The sequence below is a fragment of the Pecten maximus genome, chromosome 19 (assembly GCF_902652985.1).
Source record: "Pecten maximus chromosome 19, xPecMax1.1, whole genome shotgun sequence".
Classification (NCBI taxonomy): Eukaryota; Metazoa; Mollusca; class Bivalvia; order Pectinida; family Pectinidae; genus Pecten; species Pecten maximus.
In genome coordinates, this window is record NC_047033.1 from 23290508 (window position 1) to 23309240 (window position 18733).

Sequence of the window (18733 nt, forward strand, 5' to 3'; positions counted from 1 at the left end):
AACCCGTGTTATTTACAGCCACAGGTGACGCCATTAGGTATAACCTTATAAACCCGTGTTATTTACAGCCATAGGTGACATCATTATGTATAACCTTATAAACCCGTGTTATTTACAGCCACAGGTGACGTCATTAGGTAAATGTATAACCTGTATAAACCCGTATTATTGGCAGCCACAGGTGACATCATTAGGTATAACCTGTATAAACCCGTATTATTGGCAGCCACAGGTGACATCATTATGTATAACCTTATAAACCCGTGTTATTTACAGCCACAGGTGACGTCATTAGGTATAACCTTATAAACCCGTGTTATTTACAGCCATAGGTGACATCATTATGTATAACCTTATAAACCCGTGTTATTTACAGCCACAGGTGACGTCATTAGGTAAATGTATAACCTGTATAAACCCGTGTTATTGGCAGCCACAGATGCCATCATTAGGTATAACCTTATAAACCTGTGTTATTTACAGCCATAGGTGACGTCAGTAGGTATAACCTTATAAACCCGTGTTATTGGCAGCCACAGGTGACGTCATTAGGTATAACCTGTATAAACCTGTTATTTACAGCTACAGGTGACGTCGTTAGGTATAACCTTATAAACCCGTGTAATTTACAGCCACAGGTGACATCATTATGTATAACCTTATAAACCCGTGTTATTTACAGCCATAGGTGACATCATTAGGTATAACCTTATAAACCCGTGTTATTTACAGCCACAGGTGACGTCATTAGGTATAACCTGTATAAACCCGTATTATTGGCAGCCACAGGTGACGTCATTAGGTATAACCTTATAAACCCGTGTTATTTACAGCCACAGGTGACGTCATTAGGTATAACCTGTATAAACCCGTATTATTGGCAGCCACAGGTGACATCATTAGGTATAACCTGTATAAACCCGTATTATTGGCAGCCACAGGTGACATCATTATGTATAACCTTATAAACCCGTGTTATTTACAGCCACAGGTGACGTCATTAGGTATAACCTTATAAACCCGTGTTATTTACAGCCATAGGAGACATCATTATGTATAACCTTATAAACCCGTGTTATTTACAGCCACAGGTGACGTCATTAGGTAAATGTATAACCTGTATAAACCCGTGTTATTGGCAGCCACAGATGACATCATTAGGTATAACCTTATAAACCTGTGTTATTTACAGCCATAGGTGACGTCAGTAGGTATAACCTTATAAACCCGTGTTATTGGCAGCCACAGGTGACGTCATTAGGTATAACCTGTATAAACCTGTTATTTACAGCTACAGGTGACGTCATTAGGTATAACCTTATAAACCCGTGTAATTTACAGCCACAGGTGACATCATTATGTATAACCTTATAAACCAGTGTTATTTACAGTTACAGGTGACGTCATTAGGTATAACCTTATAAACCAGTGTTATTTACAGCCATAGGTGACATCATTAGGTATAACCTGTATAAACCCGTATTATTGGCAGCCACAGGTGACGTCATTAGGTATAACCTTATAAACCCGTGTTATTTACAGCCACAGGTGACGTCATTAGGTATAACCTTATAAACCCGTGTTATTTACAGCCAAAGGTGACATCATTAGGTATGACCTTATAAACCCGTGCTATTTACAGCCACAGGTGACGTCATTAGGTATAACCTTATAAACCCGTGTTATTTACACCACTGGTGACGTCATTAGGTATAACCTGTATAAACTTGTATTATTGGCAGCCACAGGTGACGTCATTAGGTATAACCTTATAAACCCGTGTTATTTACAGCCACAGGTGACGTCATTAGGTATAACCTGTATAAACCCGTGTTATTTACAGCCATAGGTGACGTCATTAGGTATGACCTTATAAACCCGTGTTATTTACAGCCACAGGTGACGTCATTAGGTATGACCTTATAAACCCGTGTAATTTACAGCCACAGGTGACGTCATTAGGTATGACCTTATAAACCCGTGTTATTTACAGCCATAGGTGACATCATTAGGTATAACCTTATAAACACGTGTTATTTACAGCCACAGGTGACGTCATTAGGTATGACCTTATAAACCCGTGTAATTTACAGCCACAGGTGACGTCATTAGGTATAACCTTATAAACCCGTGTTATTTACAGCCATAGGTGACATCATTAGGTATAACCTTATAAACCCGTGTTATTTACAGCCACAGGTGACGTCATTAGGTATAACCTGTATAAACCCGTATTATTGGCAGCCACAGGTGACGTCATTAGGTATAACCTTATAAACCCGTGTTATTTACAGCCACAGGTGACGTCATTAGGTATAACCTGTATAAACCCGTATTATTGGCAGCCACAGGTGACGTCATTAGGTATAACCTGTATAAACCCGTATTATTGGCAGCCACAGGTGACATCATTAGGTATAACCTTATAAACCCGTGTTATTTACAGCCACAGGTGACGTCATTAGGTATAACCTTATAAACCCGTGTTATTTACAGCCATAGGTGACATCATTATGTATAACCTTATAAACCCGTGTTATTTACAGCCACAGGTGACGTCATTAGGTAAATGTATAACCTGTATAAACCCGTATTATTGGCAGCCACAGGTGACATCATTAGGTATAACCTGTATAAACCCGTATTATTGGCAGCCACAGGTGACATCATTAGGTATAACCTTATAAACCCGTGTTATTTACAGCCACAGGTGACGTCATTAGGTATAACCTTATAAACCCGTGTTATTTACAGCCATAGGTGACATCATTATGTATAACCTTATAAACCCGTGTTATTTACAGCCACAGGTGACGTCATTAGGTAAATGTATAACCTGTATAAACCCGTGTTATTGGCAGCCACAGATGACATCATTAGGTATAACCTTATAAACCTGTGTTATTTACAGCCATAGGTGACGTCAGTAGGTATAACCTTATAAACCCGTGTTATTGGCAGCGACAGGTGACGTCATTAGGTATAACCTGTATAAACCTGTTATTTACAGCTACAGGTGACGTCATTAGGTATAACCTTATAAACCCGTGTAATTTACAGCCACAGGTGACATCATTATGTATAACCTTATAAACCAGTGTTATTTACAGTTACAGGTGACGTCATTAGGTATAACCTTATAAACCAGTGTTATTTACAGCCATAGGTGACATCATTAGGTATAACCTGTATAAACCCGTATTATTGGCAGCCACAGGTGACGTCATTAGGTATAACCTTATAAACCCGTGTTATTTACAGCCACAGGTGACGTCATTAGGTATAACCTTATAAACCCGTGTTATTTACAGCCACAGGTGACATCATTAGGTATGACCTTATAAACCCGTGTTATTTACAGCCATAGGTGACATCATTAGGTATAACCTGATAAACCCGTGTTATTTACAGCCACAGGTGACGTCATTAGGTATAACCTTATAAACCCGTGTTATTTACAGCCACTGGTGACGTCATTAGGTATAACCTGTATAAACCCGTATTATTGGCAGCCACAGGTGACGTCATTAGGTATAACCTTATAAACCCGTGTTATTTACAGCAACAGGTGACGTCATTAGGTATAACCTGTATAAACCCGTGTTATTTACAGCCATGGGTGACGTCATTAGGTATGACCTTATAAACCCGTGTTATTTACAGCCACAGGTGACGTCATTAGGTATGACCTTATAAACCTGTGTTATTATTTACAGCCACAGGTGACGTCATTAGGTATGACCTTATAAACCCGTGTTATTTACAGCCATAGGTGACATCATTAGGTATGACCTTATAAACACGTGTTATTTACAGCCACAGGTGACGTCATTAGGTATGACCTTATAAACCCTTGTAATTTACAGCCACAGGTGATATCATTAGGTATAACCTTATAAACCCGTGTTATTTACAGCCATAGGTGACATCATTAGGTATAACCTTATAAACCCGTGTTATTTACAGCCACAGGTGACGTCATTAGGTATAACCTGTATAAACCCGTATTATTGGCAGCCACAGGTGACGTCATTAGGTATAACCTTATAAATCCGTGTTATTTACAGCCACAGGTGACGCCATTAGGTATAACCTTATAAACCCGTGTTATTTACAGCCATAGGTGACATCATTATGTATAACCTTATAAACCCGTGTTATTTACAGCCACAGGTGACGTCATTAGGTAAATGTATAACCTGTATAAACCCGTGTTATTGGCAGCCACAGATGACATCATTAGGTATAACCTTATAAACCTGTGTCATTTACAGCCATAGGTGACGTCAGTAGGTATAACCTTATAAACCCGTGTTATTGGCAGCCACAGGTGACGTCATTAGGTATAACCTGTATAAACCTGTTATTTACAGCTACAGGTGACGTCATTAGGTATAACCTTATAAACCCGTGTAATTTACAGCCACAGGTGACATCATTATGTATAACCTCATAAACCCGTGTTATTTACAGTTACAGGTGACGTCATTAGGTATAACCTTATAAACCCGTGTTATTTACAGCCACAGGTGACGTCATTAGGTATAACCTTATAAACCCGTGTTATTTACAGCCACAGGTGACGTCATTAGGTATAACCTTATAAACCCGTGTTATTTACAGCTACAGGTGACGTCATTAGTTATAACCTTATAAACCCGTGTTATTTACAGCCACATGTGACGTCATTAGGTATGACCTTATAAACCCGTGTTATTTACAGCCACAGGTGACGTCATTAGGTATGACCTTATAAACCCGTGTTATTTACAGCCACATGTGACGTCATTAGGTATAACCTTATAAACCCGGTGTTTTTTTACAGCCAGAGGTGACGTCATTAGGTATAACTACAAAAATCCTTGTGTTATAAATATTGGGCCGAACATTTTACTTTGCAGTTTTATTTGACCATGGTATACCTGTCAAATATCTACCGTGTCTTACGAAATTACGCTTGTCAGCTCGTAATAAACTGATCGAGACAGGTAGATATGCTAACTTACCAAGATACCTTGTACTTACTGTCAACAGGATATTGAAGAGGAGTATCATTTTATTCAAGCATGCAAAAGTTTTCATGTTATAAGAAAAAAACTCAATGAAACCTTTTTACTGGCGAAAAAACCCAGATATAATAGGAGTAGAGGCTTATTTTTTCTATAAATACTAGCCACACACAGACCTCTGTAGCGTTCATGGGCTGTGTCGTACGATCTATGACCATCGCTAGGAGAACGTTGTCCAAGGTAGGTTAGACAACTTCGGTCTACATACATGTATACTTGTACAGGTACATGCGTGTGTAGCAATATTGTACGCAATTAGTGTTTGTAATATTTTGTAGTTTTGGTGTATGGCGTTGTATACGGCGCGTTATTAACCATAAAAGGTCATCGCTAGCTGTATATATATATATATATATACCTAGGTGTGCACTGGCGGATTTAAGGGGGAGGGGGCGTGGGGGCGCAACCCCCCCACCCCCCACCCCCCCCCCCCCCCCCCCCCCCCCCCCCCCCTCCCTCCCTAAAATTGTATGAATCTATCGTGAAATACACTAAAATGCAGGATTTTGCATTTATCTGCTAATTTTTTTTCATGAGATGAGAAATGAGATTGAAAATAAAATTAAAAGTTCCTTGATCATGATTGGGTCAAGATCACCAATTCAAACCACACTGAAAATCCTGTATCCGACCTTGGTGTGTATCCTTCTAAGTTAATTTGTCAGTGTAATACATGGCTAAGTGGAGGTATTTATAGAAGGCGACAGACCAGTGATATTGTCATTGGCATGTTTTGATGTAAAAATAATATATGATCATGAAATGTCGAAGCATTCATATGATTCACCTTCCTGTGTAAAATAGTTTAGATTGATGACCGAGGCAGGCTACTCCGATACAGTGTGTCACATACTTGCTGAGGATCCGGACAATGTAAATCAAACAAGATGCCCTTGGGGCCTGTATTCATCACCCACCTGGACATTTCGGTGACTATAGCAAAACATTCTAAGTTGTATTACAAATACGTCTCCCATTTTGGGATCTGCCTCTAGATATCGTTAATTGGAGTCAACACTCTCCCTTAATTAACATTAAGCTTTCTGGTTCAAATGGAGATTCAAAGCAAAATCAAGCTGACAATGCAAGTTAAAATTTTTCTAAAAATTGATTAAAGAAAGATAAAACCTAATTCAAATTTCAAAATGTTCTGAGATGTTCCCCTATCGCAACGATACCTTTGATCCGGTCTTTGTATCTGACAAGTGCGACATTTTGGTGAGCGACAGCCGCCTGGGACCGGTCCAAATCTAGTGTCATTGTATCTAAGGAAGTGCAGACATTTTAGTTGTTTTGCTTAGTAACGCATATGAACAGCAGTCGGTTTATAAGCCTGGGACCAGCCCACATCTGTTGTCACTGTATCAGTGTAAGAGGAAGGCAAATGTATCTATGTGATCATTTCCCCCGATTTCTGGACATTTGTCACATCCTACAAACTGGAGATGATAGTGCTGGGGTAATAATCAGTAAATAATACAATATGAAAAACAATGAACGAAATAAACATATATTAATACATTTAAAGCCAATTTAATGACCTGTGTTCGAAAACAAGTATACATTTTGTGAGATCACTTTAATATGTATGCATGACAAGATCAAGTCATCACACTAATATATATGTAATCAAATATAAAGACCAGCATTCGAAAAAATATAAGTATGTAGTAATATATGTCTGGGTCAGTTGGAGTACAGCGTAGTCATGTACTTGTGTGTTAAACATGAACATTCCAGAATACTGATTCGAATTATCTCCACCAGAAAAATATCCCGTTTTCAAATTAACAAAATCGACAACACACAGTCACTAAGCCCGTGTTTTACTATGATATCCTTTCGTATTATCTAGAATCTACCTGGGATGTTATCGCCCTTTCCAAACGCCTCGATCTACGGGCTGCGGACACAACCTTTTGCATTTTCAGTTCTAATCATGTAGTTGAGAGGCAAGTGTTTTCAAATGTCTGCCCAGGTCATGTGTTGTTATGCAGCATTTTATATTGGCCATAGACACTTGTCATTAACACTCAAAGTTAAAATACAATATCTACTACACACAGATGTACTTTAACTTTGGGTGTTAATGACCGGATACAAGTGCCTATGATGAATGCCTAGGTGTATGAAATGAAAACCGGTCTGGTGGGTATTGGGATGTTTTATAGACAGAGACACACTTACTGGTTTTCCAAGCTTTGGTTTGGTTTGGTTTATTTTGTTTAACGTCCTATTAACAGCTAAAGTCATTTAAGGACGACCTCCCGTGCGTGCGACATGCATGCGTGTGGCGAGTGCGTATATGTGTTTTGGAAGGCTGCGGTATGTTCGTGTTAAGTCTCCTTGTGATAGGCCGGAACTTTTGCCGATTTATAGTGCTACCTCACTGAAGCATACTGCCGAAGACACCCAGCAGCACACCCCACCCAGTCACATTATTCTGACAACGGGCGAACCAGTCGTTCCACTCCTACTATATGCTGAGCGCTAAGCAGGAGTAGCAACTATCATTTTTTAAGAATCTGGTATGTCTCAGCCAGGGGACAGAACCCAAAACCTTCCTCACAGGGGCGTTCGCTCAACTAAAGGCCAAAAGTGAGGCATTGTCAAGGGAGACATTAGGAAGAAGAAAGTTATTCAGAAAGAAGAGAAAAGATAAGATCCCAAATTTAGTCGCCTCTTACGATCATACAATGGGGGCAGCAGGTACAATTCTTACGCCCTACCTGCAGGGCAGGGTTTTCCAAGCAAAACATGTGTGGACCTCCTGAGATACCACGGTTGGAATATATACAGTTACCATAGGAAACTTTCAAACTGTTATTCCCTAGTCTATTGACAGCTTTTTAACTGGCACTGTCAGTTATAATTAAACTACTCAACATTGATAACCATGTGACATCTTTCCTGGGCCTTTCCCTCTACCCTTGGTAGAAATCTGCAGGCAAATATTGGGCCCTGATCCCGACATGCAGTGAAAACAGACCTTCAATTTATATACACTATATGTTTCTTGGATTGTATAAGCGGATATCTTGACAGCCGATGGGGCCGAAAATGTGCCCATCAGGACCCTTGGGGACAGATCCAGCGATTGTTCAAAATTGGTTTCCATTCACCCAAGGATGCTTCAAACCAAATCCTTTATTTTTTTTACAGACGAAGAAGGATTTTAATGGATTTGTTATGCCATATTTAACCTAAGGACACAAAATCTCGGCTGGTTAGCGGGGACAAAATGGGTTAAATTTACTGAAATATATATGAACTCTGATGATGGTAAAGGCCCATGAGTCTCTTGTTTAAAGTGTGGTCCTTTCATATTGCGAAAAAGGAAACATCATTTGAAATAGTTTTTCCCTTTTAAAGATGTTTCTATCTTTGTTCTTTAGCTTTTAATTATCTATTAAAGCAAAATCATTCGGAGACACTCGTTGTCGAGGTTTATTTATATTTCCAAAAGGAATCTAACAGGTGATGCTCAAAAGTGTGATTTACCTATATAAACTATAGTAATGGTCATCCCTTCGAAGGGAGAAACACGACACCCCATGATAATAGAATTCACAATTTTAGCAGAGCACCTTAATTCAGAACATTACCTCTACGAAGAGTATTTGTTTCTACCATATTTGGGTCATCCAAATGTAACCCTGGTAAATACTAGCCGCAATATACCGCTCGGCTAGAGAGATCTTCTCTTTAGCTCGATCGGTTGAGCGTAAGACTAGTAAATAGTAGATATCTTTACAAGCCTTTTAACTCACTGAAAATGTCATAATGTTGTGCTAAAAATGCCTTTGTATAGTAGGCCTATTTGGTGTCAGATTGACGCACGTACACGGTGCAGTAAGCAGCTGATTCGGCGTTATACCTTTTCAGAAGTGTATGTGGTCGTATTAGTTTATAAGGTATATTTATGGGTATTCCTACCAGGTCAAGGACACGTATCTCGGTTACTGCGCTCTACATGCACTGAAAAGATTATACAATACAATAGATAATGACATCACACAGTCGTAACATGATAATGTCACTACCTGTATATTGAAGCGAGCAGCCGATAGGTACACCCTGGTAATCTCAACACCAGTTATAACAGCAAAGGTAAGATTTTCGTTATCAATAATATCCATATCAGCTTCATATCAGTACTGTTTAGAATCTTGTTTCCAGTGGAGTGTTTAAAATCAGTTGGTAAAAACGGTCATGTGTTCCTCAAGGATTTGGGTCCCGAATTATGCAGCAGAGTATACAGTATAGGTCGTATTGTGATACGGTATGGTTTTACAAGAGTTATGAGGTAAAAGTTTAGATTTTTATTTTCAATTTCTAAACAAAATTACAGAAATACTACTAGGGTTCTTATGGAAATCGTACGCCTAAACTTTTCATAATATATGATATATTTACGTTAGGAAGATTTAGCCAGATCGATTTACGAACTTCTGCCAACCATGGTCCTGGCTGCGCCATAACACGTTACCCTATATCACCGGGTGATACCAGAAGTTACGAATCCAGGTCCTTACGCCCTTCGGGTAAATACTCCCCGTCGGATTTGTATATACTCCCCGTCGGATTCGTAACTTCAGGTATCACCCGGTGTATATTAGATAAAATGTGTGACACAGTCGTGTACATTATGAAATTGGCAGAAAATAATCAATGAAATAACAATCTCTAGAAACATAATAAGTGAACTGTGTACACACTTGTGTACTTTTATACCACACCTGCAGGTGTCTCTTATTCAACGTCCATGACATAAATAGATTATCTTTATTCGTAGTTCGCAATTCTTTAGTGAAAATATTTCTACGTTTCTGTAATTGTCAGTTATGCACAGTAATCACTTTAAGTCCTATCCTTACTCCTCATGTGATATACAGGTCAATTTATCCTTAAAATAACTTTTTTTCTATTGTGGTTGAAGCAAGTCACTCGTGGTATATGTTATTCCGTTCACGCGGGTTAGTTACTTTTCCAAAGTTACAAAAACCCTAGCTTTGCTCTATAAATGTATTACTTCACATACAAGCTTCATGTATGACCCAGTGACCCCTCGATCAGTCCAGAATACCTGATGAGCCATATTTTACATCGGCCAGTGACATTCCTCCGAACTTCGCTTGTCAAATTTGACAACAAGAAAGAAATTTTGATGTTGATACTAGTTTAAATACCATAAGAAAGATTCCTTAAAAGGTACACCCAAGAAACATGTGCGGAATATCCCTTATTTTACTTCCTACACGAACATATCTATTGTAAACATGATATGTCAAGTTACATTTATGTTGTCAGTCAAACTGGGGGAGGGGGCGAATTTCGAAAAAGGAAAATGAAATTGGACACATCCTCACATATTTACATTGCCCAAAAGAGTTACTAGATATGGTAAGAATTGTCTTATTATTTTGTCGCTCAGGAAAACTGCTTAATATCCGTCTAGTAGATTTAGTTTGATTATATGATATGATACATATATAATCAACTAAAATGTTGCTTTTTCCCTGGCTCCGTGAACAGACAGGGTCATTTTGATGATTTATCTCCTTGTAGTACGTACTTGTAGTAGCTGGTAAATACCTCACTGCACAACAAACGGGAGGCCCGTCCTTTGCCATCCAGAGGAGTTATGATATAGTGTCCTAATTGCCTAAGGACACAACCGCGACAGTACTGACCAGCACGTTTTTCAGCTTGCCGAGAAACACAAATCGATACGGGTAGTCAATTTATGACGAAATCAACATGGCTGTCACCCACAGTTGTTATTTCATACACACCATCGTACAGGAAATGACTCTGCTCGCGCATGAACGCAAAAATTAATCACTGGCGAAATACATGTGATTCAAAGTAATTTAAGGAAGCCCAAGTACACGTATCATAAAACTCCAAAATTAATTACGTAAAATTTGGAACCGTCTTCTGGGATGTTGATAAGTTTGTTTTGGTTTGATCTGGTGTGGATATCGGACTGTAAATCGATAAGATTGCATAAATGTTCTGGAGTAAAATGATTTATATTTTACCATTATAACTCTCCTAATTTGATAAAAAAAATCACTTAATGACGAATAATGTAAAACGGATAACATATCAATTAAAATCAACACGTCTGTTACGAAAAGAAATATCTTTATGTGAACACAAAGTTAACATGGTCTTCCCAACTGAAGCATTTGATACCTTGTGGTTAAAACGTTCGAAAGCCGTTTGGGACAATTTTCGTAGAAGAAAACAATATTTATTTCGCGTTTTATATCGAGAAACCAACGCATTATATCGCAAAACTAACTGGTTAAATCGCGAAACTATATACATCTTGTATATACGAGAAGTGTCGGTAACTTTTGAAGAGTATCGACATAAGGCTTGACAGTTTAGTGAGATTGTATTTTGAGCTTGGTCTATCACAAGCTGAAATTTTGAGTTTTTTTTAGCAATAGTAGATAGAGTTGTTCTAAACAAGTCCACACTTAAAAACGATATTTGAAACGAATATCAAGAAGGGAAAAAGTTCTCGGATATATTATTTACGAGGTATCTTCGTTCTCGCCCTCCATCTTTACAATCAGTATATGATACTCGGAAACCATTTCACCGTCTTGTATAACCTGCTTCGCGTAATTACACCGCAAGTTTCGCATGATGATTTATCAATCCGAGAAAATTATATTTCCCGAGGTCGAAGGTCATCGTATTCACATGAAAACAGGTCGATAACTACTTTATTATATGACAAAACTGCAACATCTTATTACAGAACGATTCTCATTACCTGTCATAGGATTGAATAGATACTAGTTCTCGACCAGAGAAAAGTTCAAAATTACAATAAATACATTTTTTGTAAGTCAAGATCAGCAATGACTTTAAACTTTGTTATTTATTATTGCATAAAATTTGACAAAATGTAAATGTAACGACATTTACGAATTCAGTCTACTTAACTTGTCCGGGAGCACATGCATGTACCTACATGTACATGTAAAAATACATTTTTGACGTCACAGATAGTGGGACAGTCCCTTGATACTATATTTCGGTACGAACTCGAGTTGTTGGATGGTTATATCACCCTGTGGCGCGGATTCGGGGTTGATATAATATTTGAGCAAAGTGAGAATATTTATAATTGGCCAATCAGGAAAGAGGAAAAATCACAGGCATATAATAAAACGCGTTAGTTTCACGTAATAACGTGCTAGTTTCGCGATATAACGCGTCATTTTCACGATCTACTGCATATTAGGGTTAGGGTTAGTGTGCCTGAAATAGCTTTTTTGGAAATAGTTCTGATTGAGCGAGATCAGGTACCAAGGCGGATGCTCAATTAATTTAAAGCCACAATCGTGAATGACAGACATGAAGATGACAGAATCTTTCAATCTCCTTCAATACAAGACTCACAACATATCAACCATCCCTCATACATGTAGTTTCTATGGTGTTTATAGTAACATTATGTGACGAGGAATTATATCATTTACGTCTACGGTTCATCTCTTTACAGAATATTGAAATGGATGCTCCGACGGATCTCAGTTACCTCCATACTTCGATTATCAACCATTACAACTACACGACAGTTACCAAGGTAGCAAGAGAGAATGCTCGCTTACGTCCAAACCAGGAGATTTTCATTTTTAGAGAACTGGACGGATCAAGATCGAGTCTGACAAATGCTAGTCTGTATCAGCAGGCTGAACAACTAGCGAAATACCTATTGACACAAGGAATTAGGAAAGGGGATATCGTGGCCCTGGCAGGTCCAAATACGCTGGAGATGGTTATTGGAACGCTCGGAATATTGGCAGCTGGAGCTGTGGTCTGGAACGTTGTCATCAACATGAAAACGGCGCTAGATGTCAAGGCGCTATTTCAACAAACGCGTGCAAAATGTATCTTAGTAGACTGCGGGAAAGATGGCGGGTTTCTTCTTCCTTTCAAAACTATGCTTGAAAATTGTAGCGCAGGCGATGCTTACAATATTCAAGTTATCTCACTTCGCGAGGCAGACTCCCATCAGATCAAAGCTGTGGACACTTTGCAAAACATACAAACACGACAACTAAAGGAAGTGGATCTTCCAGATATTTACCCAGAAGACAATGCGATAATCTTCACGACATCCGGAAGCACTGGTAAACCAAAGATGGTCCTTCATTCTCATTTCGACTTTGCAAGTAATCCATTCTCCTTTACCCCGCCTACAGTAGACTATGACGTTATTCTCTTTAATGAGAGACCATTCGCCTGGATTGGAGGAACGCCTGTACTTGGAATTCTTCGAAGCCAAAGCAGGGTCTTCATGGATTCAACTGTAGCAATAAACAGTAAAAATGCAGACTTCGTTTGGAGGACTTTGAAAGAAGAACGTTGCACGGACGCTTTGCTGTTGCCTTTTGTAATCCACGATTTACTTGAGCTGCCAAAGTCTGTCACAGAGGACGGATTTAAGCTGCAACATATCAATACCGGAGGCCAAATGATAAACGACAACTACACTGGAGTGATAGGTCAATTTTGTCACAAAATGATGATTACATATGCCTCAACTGAGGCTACATGTATTGCTTCGAAAGGCCCATTTGACGATGAAGAACCTCTGCAAGCGGGAGACGTTGGTAAACCTTCCACAGGGATGGAGATTAGAGTCGTTGACCTCCAAGGTTTGCCCATCAACAAAGGATCGATAGGCAAGATTCAGATACGCTCTCAACAAATCATGAGGTCATATGTCGGGAGCCCGCAACTCACAAAAGAGGCATTCACAGAAGACAGATGGTTCAGAACTGGAGATATCGGCAAGGTGTCACCTGATGGAAATCTCATTCTATTGGGAAGAGAAATCGATGTTATATCCAGGGGCACGCGCAAAATATATCCTGGCATGTTGGAGTTCTTGCTGAAACAGATGAAGATGATCAAAGAGGTTTGTGTGGTGCCTGTACCTGATGAAAGGCTGTATGAAGAGGTTTGTGTGTGCTTTGTATCGTCAGGAGAGCTCACTCCGGATGATGTTCAACAATACTGCAAGCAGAATCTATTCAAGGAGAACACTATCGACAGTCTTGGTGAAATGCCGACATACTTCTTGAAGTTTGAAGCATTTCCAAAATTAGGAGCCGGAAAAACAGACAAGAAAGCGATACGGCTTGACGCTTCCATCAAGTTAGGGCTGACCGAACACTCCGTTGATAATTCACAGATTAATTGATAAAACTAACGGCAACGTGTGCACATAACACGGTATGTTTGTAAGGGATCTTCTTATTTACATAATAATAAATAATGTATTCGAACTCTTATTTACATTAACCCTGATTTGGTGTCAACATTACACACAATAGGGTACATCAGTGAAAAGAGAAAGAGAGAAAAACATTATCATAGTGTGAAAGGCACGAATCCAGTATATATAATGTAAAGGGAATGACACCAGTATATATAATGTAAAGGGAATGACATCAGTATATATAGTGTAAAGGGAATGACACCAGTATATATAGTATAAAGGGCCTGACATCAGTATATATAGTGTAAAGGGAATGACATCAGTATATATAATGTAACGGGAATGACATCAGTATATATAGTATAAAGGGCCTGACATCAGTATATATAGTGTAAAGGGCCTGACATCAGTATATATAATGTAAAGGGAATGACATCAGTATATATAATGTAAAGGGAATGACATCAGTATATATAGTGTAAAGGGCCTGACATCAGTATATATAGTATAAAGGGAATGACATCAGTATATATAATGTAAAGGGAATGACATCAGTATATATAGTGTAAAGGGAATGACACCAGTATATATAGTATAAAGGGAATGACACCAGTATATATAGTGTAAAGGGAATGACACCAGTATATATAGTGTAAAGGGAATGACACCAGTATATATAGTGTAAAGGAAATGACATCAGTATATATAGTGTAAAGGGAATGACATCAGTATATATAGTGTAAAGGGCCTGACATCAGTATATATAGTGTAAAGGGCATGACATCAGTATATATAGTGTAAAGGGAATGACACCAGTATATATAGTGTAAAGGGGATGACATCAGTATATATAGTGTAAAGGGAATGACATCAGTATATATAGTGTAAAGGGCCTGACATCAGTATATATAGTGTAAAGGGAATGACACCAGTATATATAGTGTAAAGGGAATGACATCAGTATATATAGTGTAAAGGGCCTGACATCAGTATATATAGTGTAAAGGGCCTGACATCAGTATATATAGTGTAAAGGGAATGACATCAGTATATATAGTGTAAAGGGAATGACATCAGTATATATAGTGTAAAGGGCCTGACATCAGTATATATAGTGTAAAGGGCCTGACATCAGTATATATAGTGTAAAGGGCCTGACATCAGTATATATAGTGTAAAGGGCCTGACATCAGTATATATAGTGTAAAGGGCCTGACATCAGTATATATAGTGTAAAGGGCCTGACATCAGTATATATAGTGTAAAGGGCCTGACATCAGTATATATAGTGTAAAGGGAATGACACCAGTATATATAGTGTAAAGGGAATGACATCAGTATATATAGTGTAAAGGGCCTGACATCAGTATATATAGTGTAAAGGGCCTGACATCAGTATATATAGTGTAAAGGGAATGACATCAGTATATATAGTGTAAAGGGCCTGACATCAGTATATATAGTGTAAAGGGCCTGACATCAGTATATATAGTGTAAAGGGCCTGACATCAGTATATATAGTGTAAAGGGCCTGACATCAGTATATATAGTGTAAAGGGAATGACATCAGTATATATAGTGTAAAGGGAATGACACCAGTATATATAGTGTAAAGGGAATGACATCAGTATATATAGTGTAAAGGGCCTGACATCAGTATATATAGTGTAAAGGGCCTGACATCAGTATATATAGTGTAAAGGGAATGACATCAGTATATATAGTGTAAAGGGAATGACATCAGTATATATAGTGTAAAGGGCCTGACATCAGTATATATAGTGTAAAGGGCCTGACATCAGTATATATAGTGTAAAGGGAATGACACCAGTATATATAGTGTAAAGGGAATGACATCAGTATATATAGTGTAAAGGGCCTGACATCAGTATATATAGTGTAAAGGGCCTGACATCAGTATATATAGTGTAAAGGGAATGACATCAGTATATATAGTGTAAAGGGAATGACATCAGTATATATAGTGTAAAGGGCCTGACATCAGTATATATAGTGTAAAGGGCCTGACATCAGTATATATAGTGTAAAGGGAATGACACCAGTATATATAGTGTAAAGGGAATGACATCAGTATATATAGTGTAAAGGGCCTGACATCAGTATATATAGTGTAAAGGGCCTGACATCAGTATATATAGTGTAAAGGGAATGACATCAGTATATATAGTGTAAAGGGCCTGACATCAGTATATATAGTGTAAAGGGCCTGACATCAGTATATATAGTGTAAAGGGCATGACACCAGTATATATATAGTGTAAAGGGAATGACATCAGTATATATATAGTGTAAAGGGAATGACATCAGTATATATATAGTGTAAAGAGAATGACATCAGTATATATATAGTGTAAAGGGCCTGACATCAGTATATATAGTGTAAAGGGCATGACACCAGTATATATATAGTGTAAAGGGAATGACATCAGTATATATATAGTGTAAAGAGAATGACATCAGTATATATATAGTGTAAAGGGCCTGACATCAGTATATATAGTGTAAAGGGCATGACACCAGTATATATAGTGTAAAGGGAATGACATCAGTATATATAGTGTAAAGGGAATGACATCAGTATATATAGTGTAAAGGGAATGACATCAGTATATATAGTGTAAAGGGCCTGACATCAGTATATATAGTGTAAAGGGCCTGACATCAGTATATATAGTGTAAAGGGCATGACACCAGTATATATATAGTGTAAAGGGAATGACATCAGTATATATATAGTGTAAAGAGAATGACATCAGTATATATATAGTGTAAAGGGCCTGACATCAGTATATATAGTGTAAAGGGCATGACATCAGTATATATAGTGTAAAGGGCCTGACATCAGTATATATAGTGTAAAGGGCATGACACCAGTATATATAGTGTAAAGGGAATGACATCAGTATATATAGTGTAAAGGGCCTGACATCAGTATATATAGTGTAAAGGGCATGACACCAGTATATATAGTGTAAAGGGAATGACACCAGTATATATAGTGTAAAGGGCCTGACATCAGTATATATAGTATAAAGGGAATGCCATCAGTATATATAGTGTAAAGGGAATGACACCAGTATATATAGTGTAAAGGGAATGACACCAGTATATATAGTGTAAAGGGCCTGACATCAGTATAAATAGTATAAAGGGAATGCCATCAGTATATATAGTGTAAAGGGAATGACATCAGTATATATAGTGTAAAGGGAATGCCATCAGTATATATAGTGTAAAGGGAATGACATCAGTATATATAGTGTAAAGGGCATGACATCAGTATATATAGTGTAAAGGGAATGACACCAGTATATATAGTGTAAAGGGAATGACACCAGTATATATAGTGTAAAGGGAATGACATCAGTATATATATAGTGTAAAGGGAATGACATCAATATATATAGTGTAAAGGGAATGACACCAGTATATATAGTATAAGGGAATGACATCAGTATATATAGTGTAAAGGGCCTGACATCAGTATATATAGTGTAAAGGGAATGACACCAGTATATATAGTGTAAAGGGTATGACACCAGTATATATAGTGTAAAGGGAATGACATCAGTATATATAGTGTAAAGGGAATGACACCAGTGTATATAGTGTAAAGGGAATGACACCAGTGTATATAGTGTAAAGGGAATGACACCAGTATATATAGTGTAAAGGGAATGACATCAGTATATATAGTGTAAAGGGAATGACACCAGTATATATAGTGTAAAGGAATGACACCAGTATATATAGTGTAAAGGGAATGACACCAGTATATATAGTGTAAAGGGAATGACACCAGTATATATAGTGTAAAGGGAATGACATCAGTATATATAGTGTAAAGGGAATGACATCAGTATATATAGTGTAAAGGGCATGACACCAGTATATATAGTGTAAAGGGCATGACATCAGTATATATAGTGTAAAGGGAATGACATCAGTATATATAGTGTAAAGGGAATGACACCAGTATATATAGTGTAAAGGGAATGACACCAGTATATATAGTGTAAAGGGAATGACACCAGTATATATAGTGTAAAGGGAATGACACCAGTATATATAGTGTAAAGGGAATGACACCAGTATATATAGTGTAAAGGGAATGACATCAGTATATATAGTGTAAAGGGAATGACACCAGTATATATAGTGTAAAGGGAATGACACCAGTATATATAGTGTAAAGGGAATGACACCAGTATATATAGTGTAAAGGGAATGACATCAGTATATATAGTGTAAAGGGAATGACATCAGTATATATAGTGTAAAGGGAATGACATCAGTATATATAGTGTAAAGGGAATGACATCAGTATATATAGTGTAAAGGGCATGACATCAGTATATATAGTGTAAAGGGAATGACACCAGTATATATA

At 37.9% G+C, this 18733-nt stretch overlaps 2 protein-coding genes across 2 annotated transcripts in view; both read left to right on the top strand.

The window, feature by feature from the left end:
• Positions 1-9084: 9084 nt before the first annotated feature.
• The window catches only part of LOC117317907 (nicotinamide N-methyltransferase-like), a 40124-nt gene continuing 30475 nt past the window's right edge, over positions 9085-18733 (top strand). The window contains exon 1 of the mRNA XM_033872875.1: positions 9085-9179. The gene's annotated coding sequence lies outside the window, so the exon portion shown is untranslated. The remainder of the gene's footprint in view (positions 9180-18733) is intronic.
• On the top strand, positions 9285-14405 carry LOC117317906 (oxalate--CoA ligase-like). Its single transcript, XM_033872874.1, has 2 exons — positions 9285-9375; positions 12598-14405. The coding sequence occupies exons 1-2, from the start codon at positions 9313-9315 to the stop codon at positions 14302-14304; spliced, it is 1770 nt and encodes a 589-aa protein (XP_033728765.1). The 5' UTR covers positions 9285-9312; the 3' UTR covers positions 14305-14405.

Bases quoted from the DNA above. Each gene is read 5' to 3' on its own strand.
- LOC117317906 (XM_033872874.1), top strand. From the start codon at position 9,313: ATGCAGCAGAGTATACAGTATAGGTCGTATTGTGATACGGTATGGTTT. The intron at 9,376-12,597 runs GTAAAAGTTTAG...ATCTCTTTACAG, and splicing joins GGTTTTACAAGAGTTATGAG to AATATTGAAATGGATGCTCC.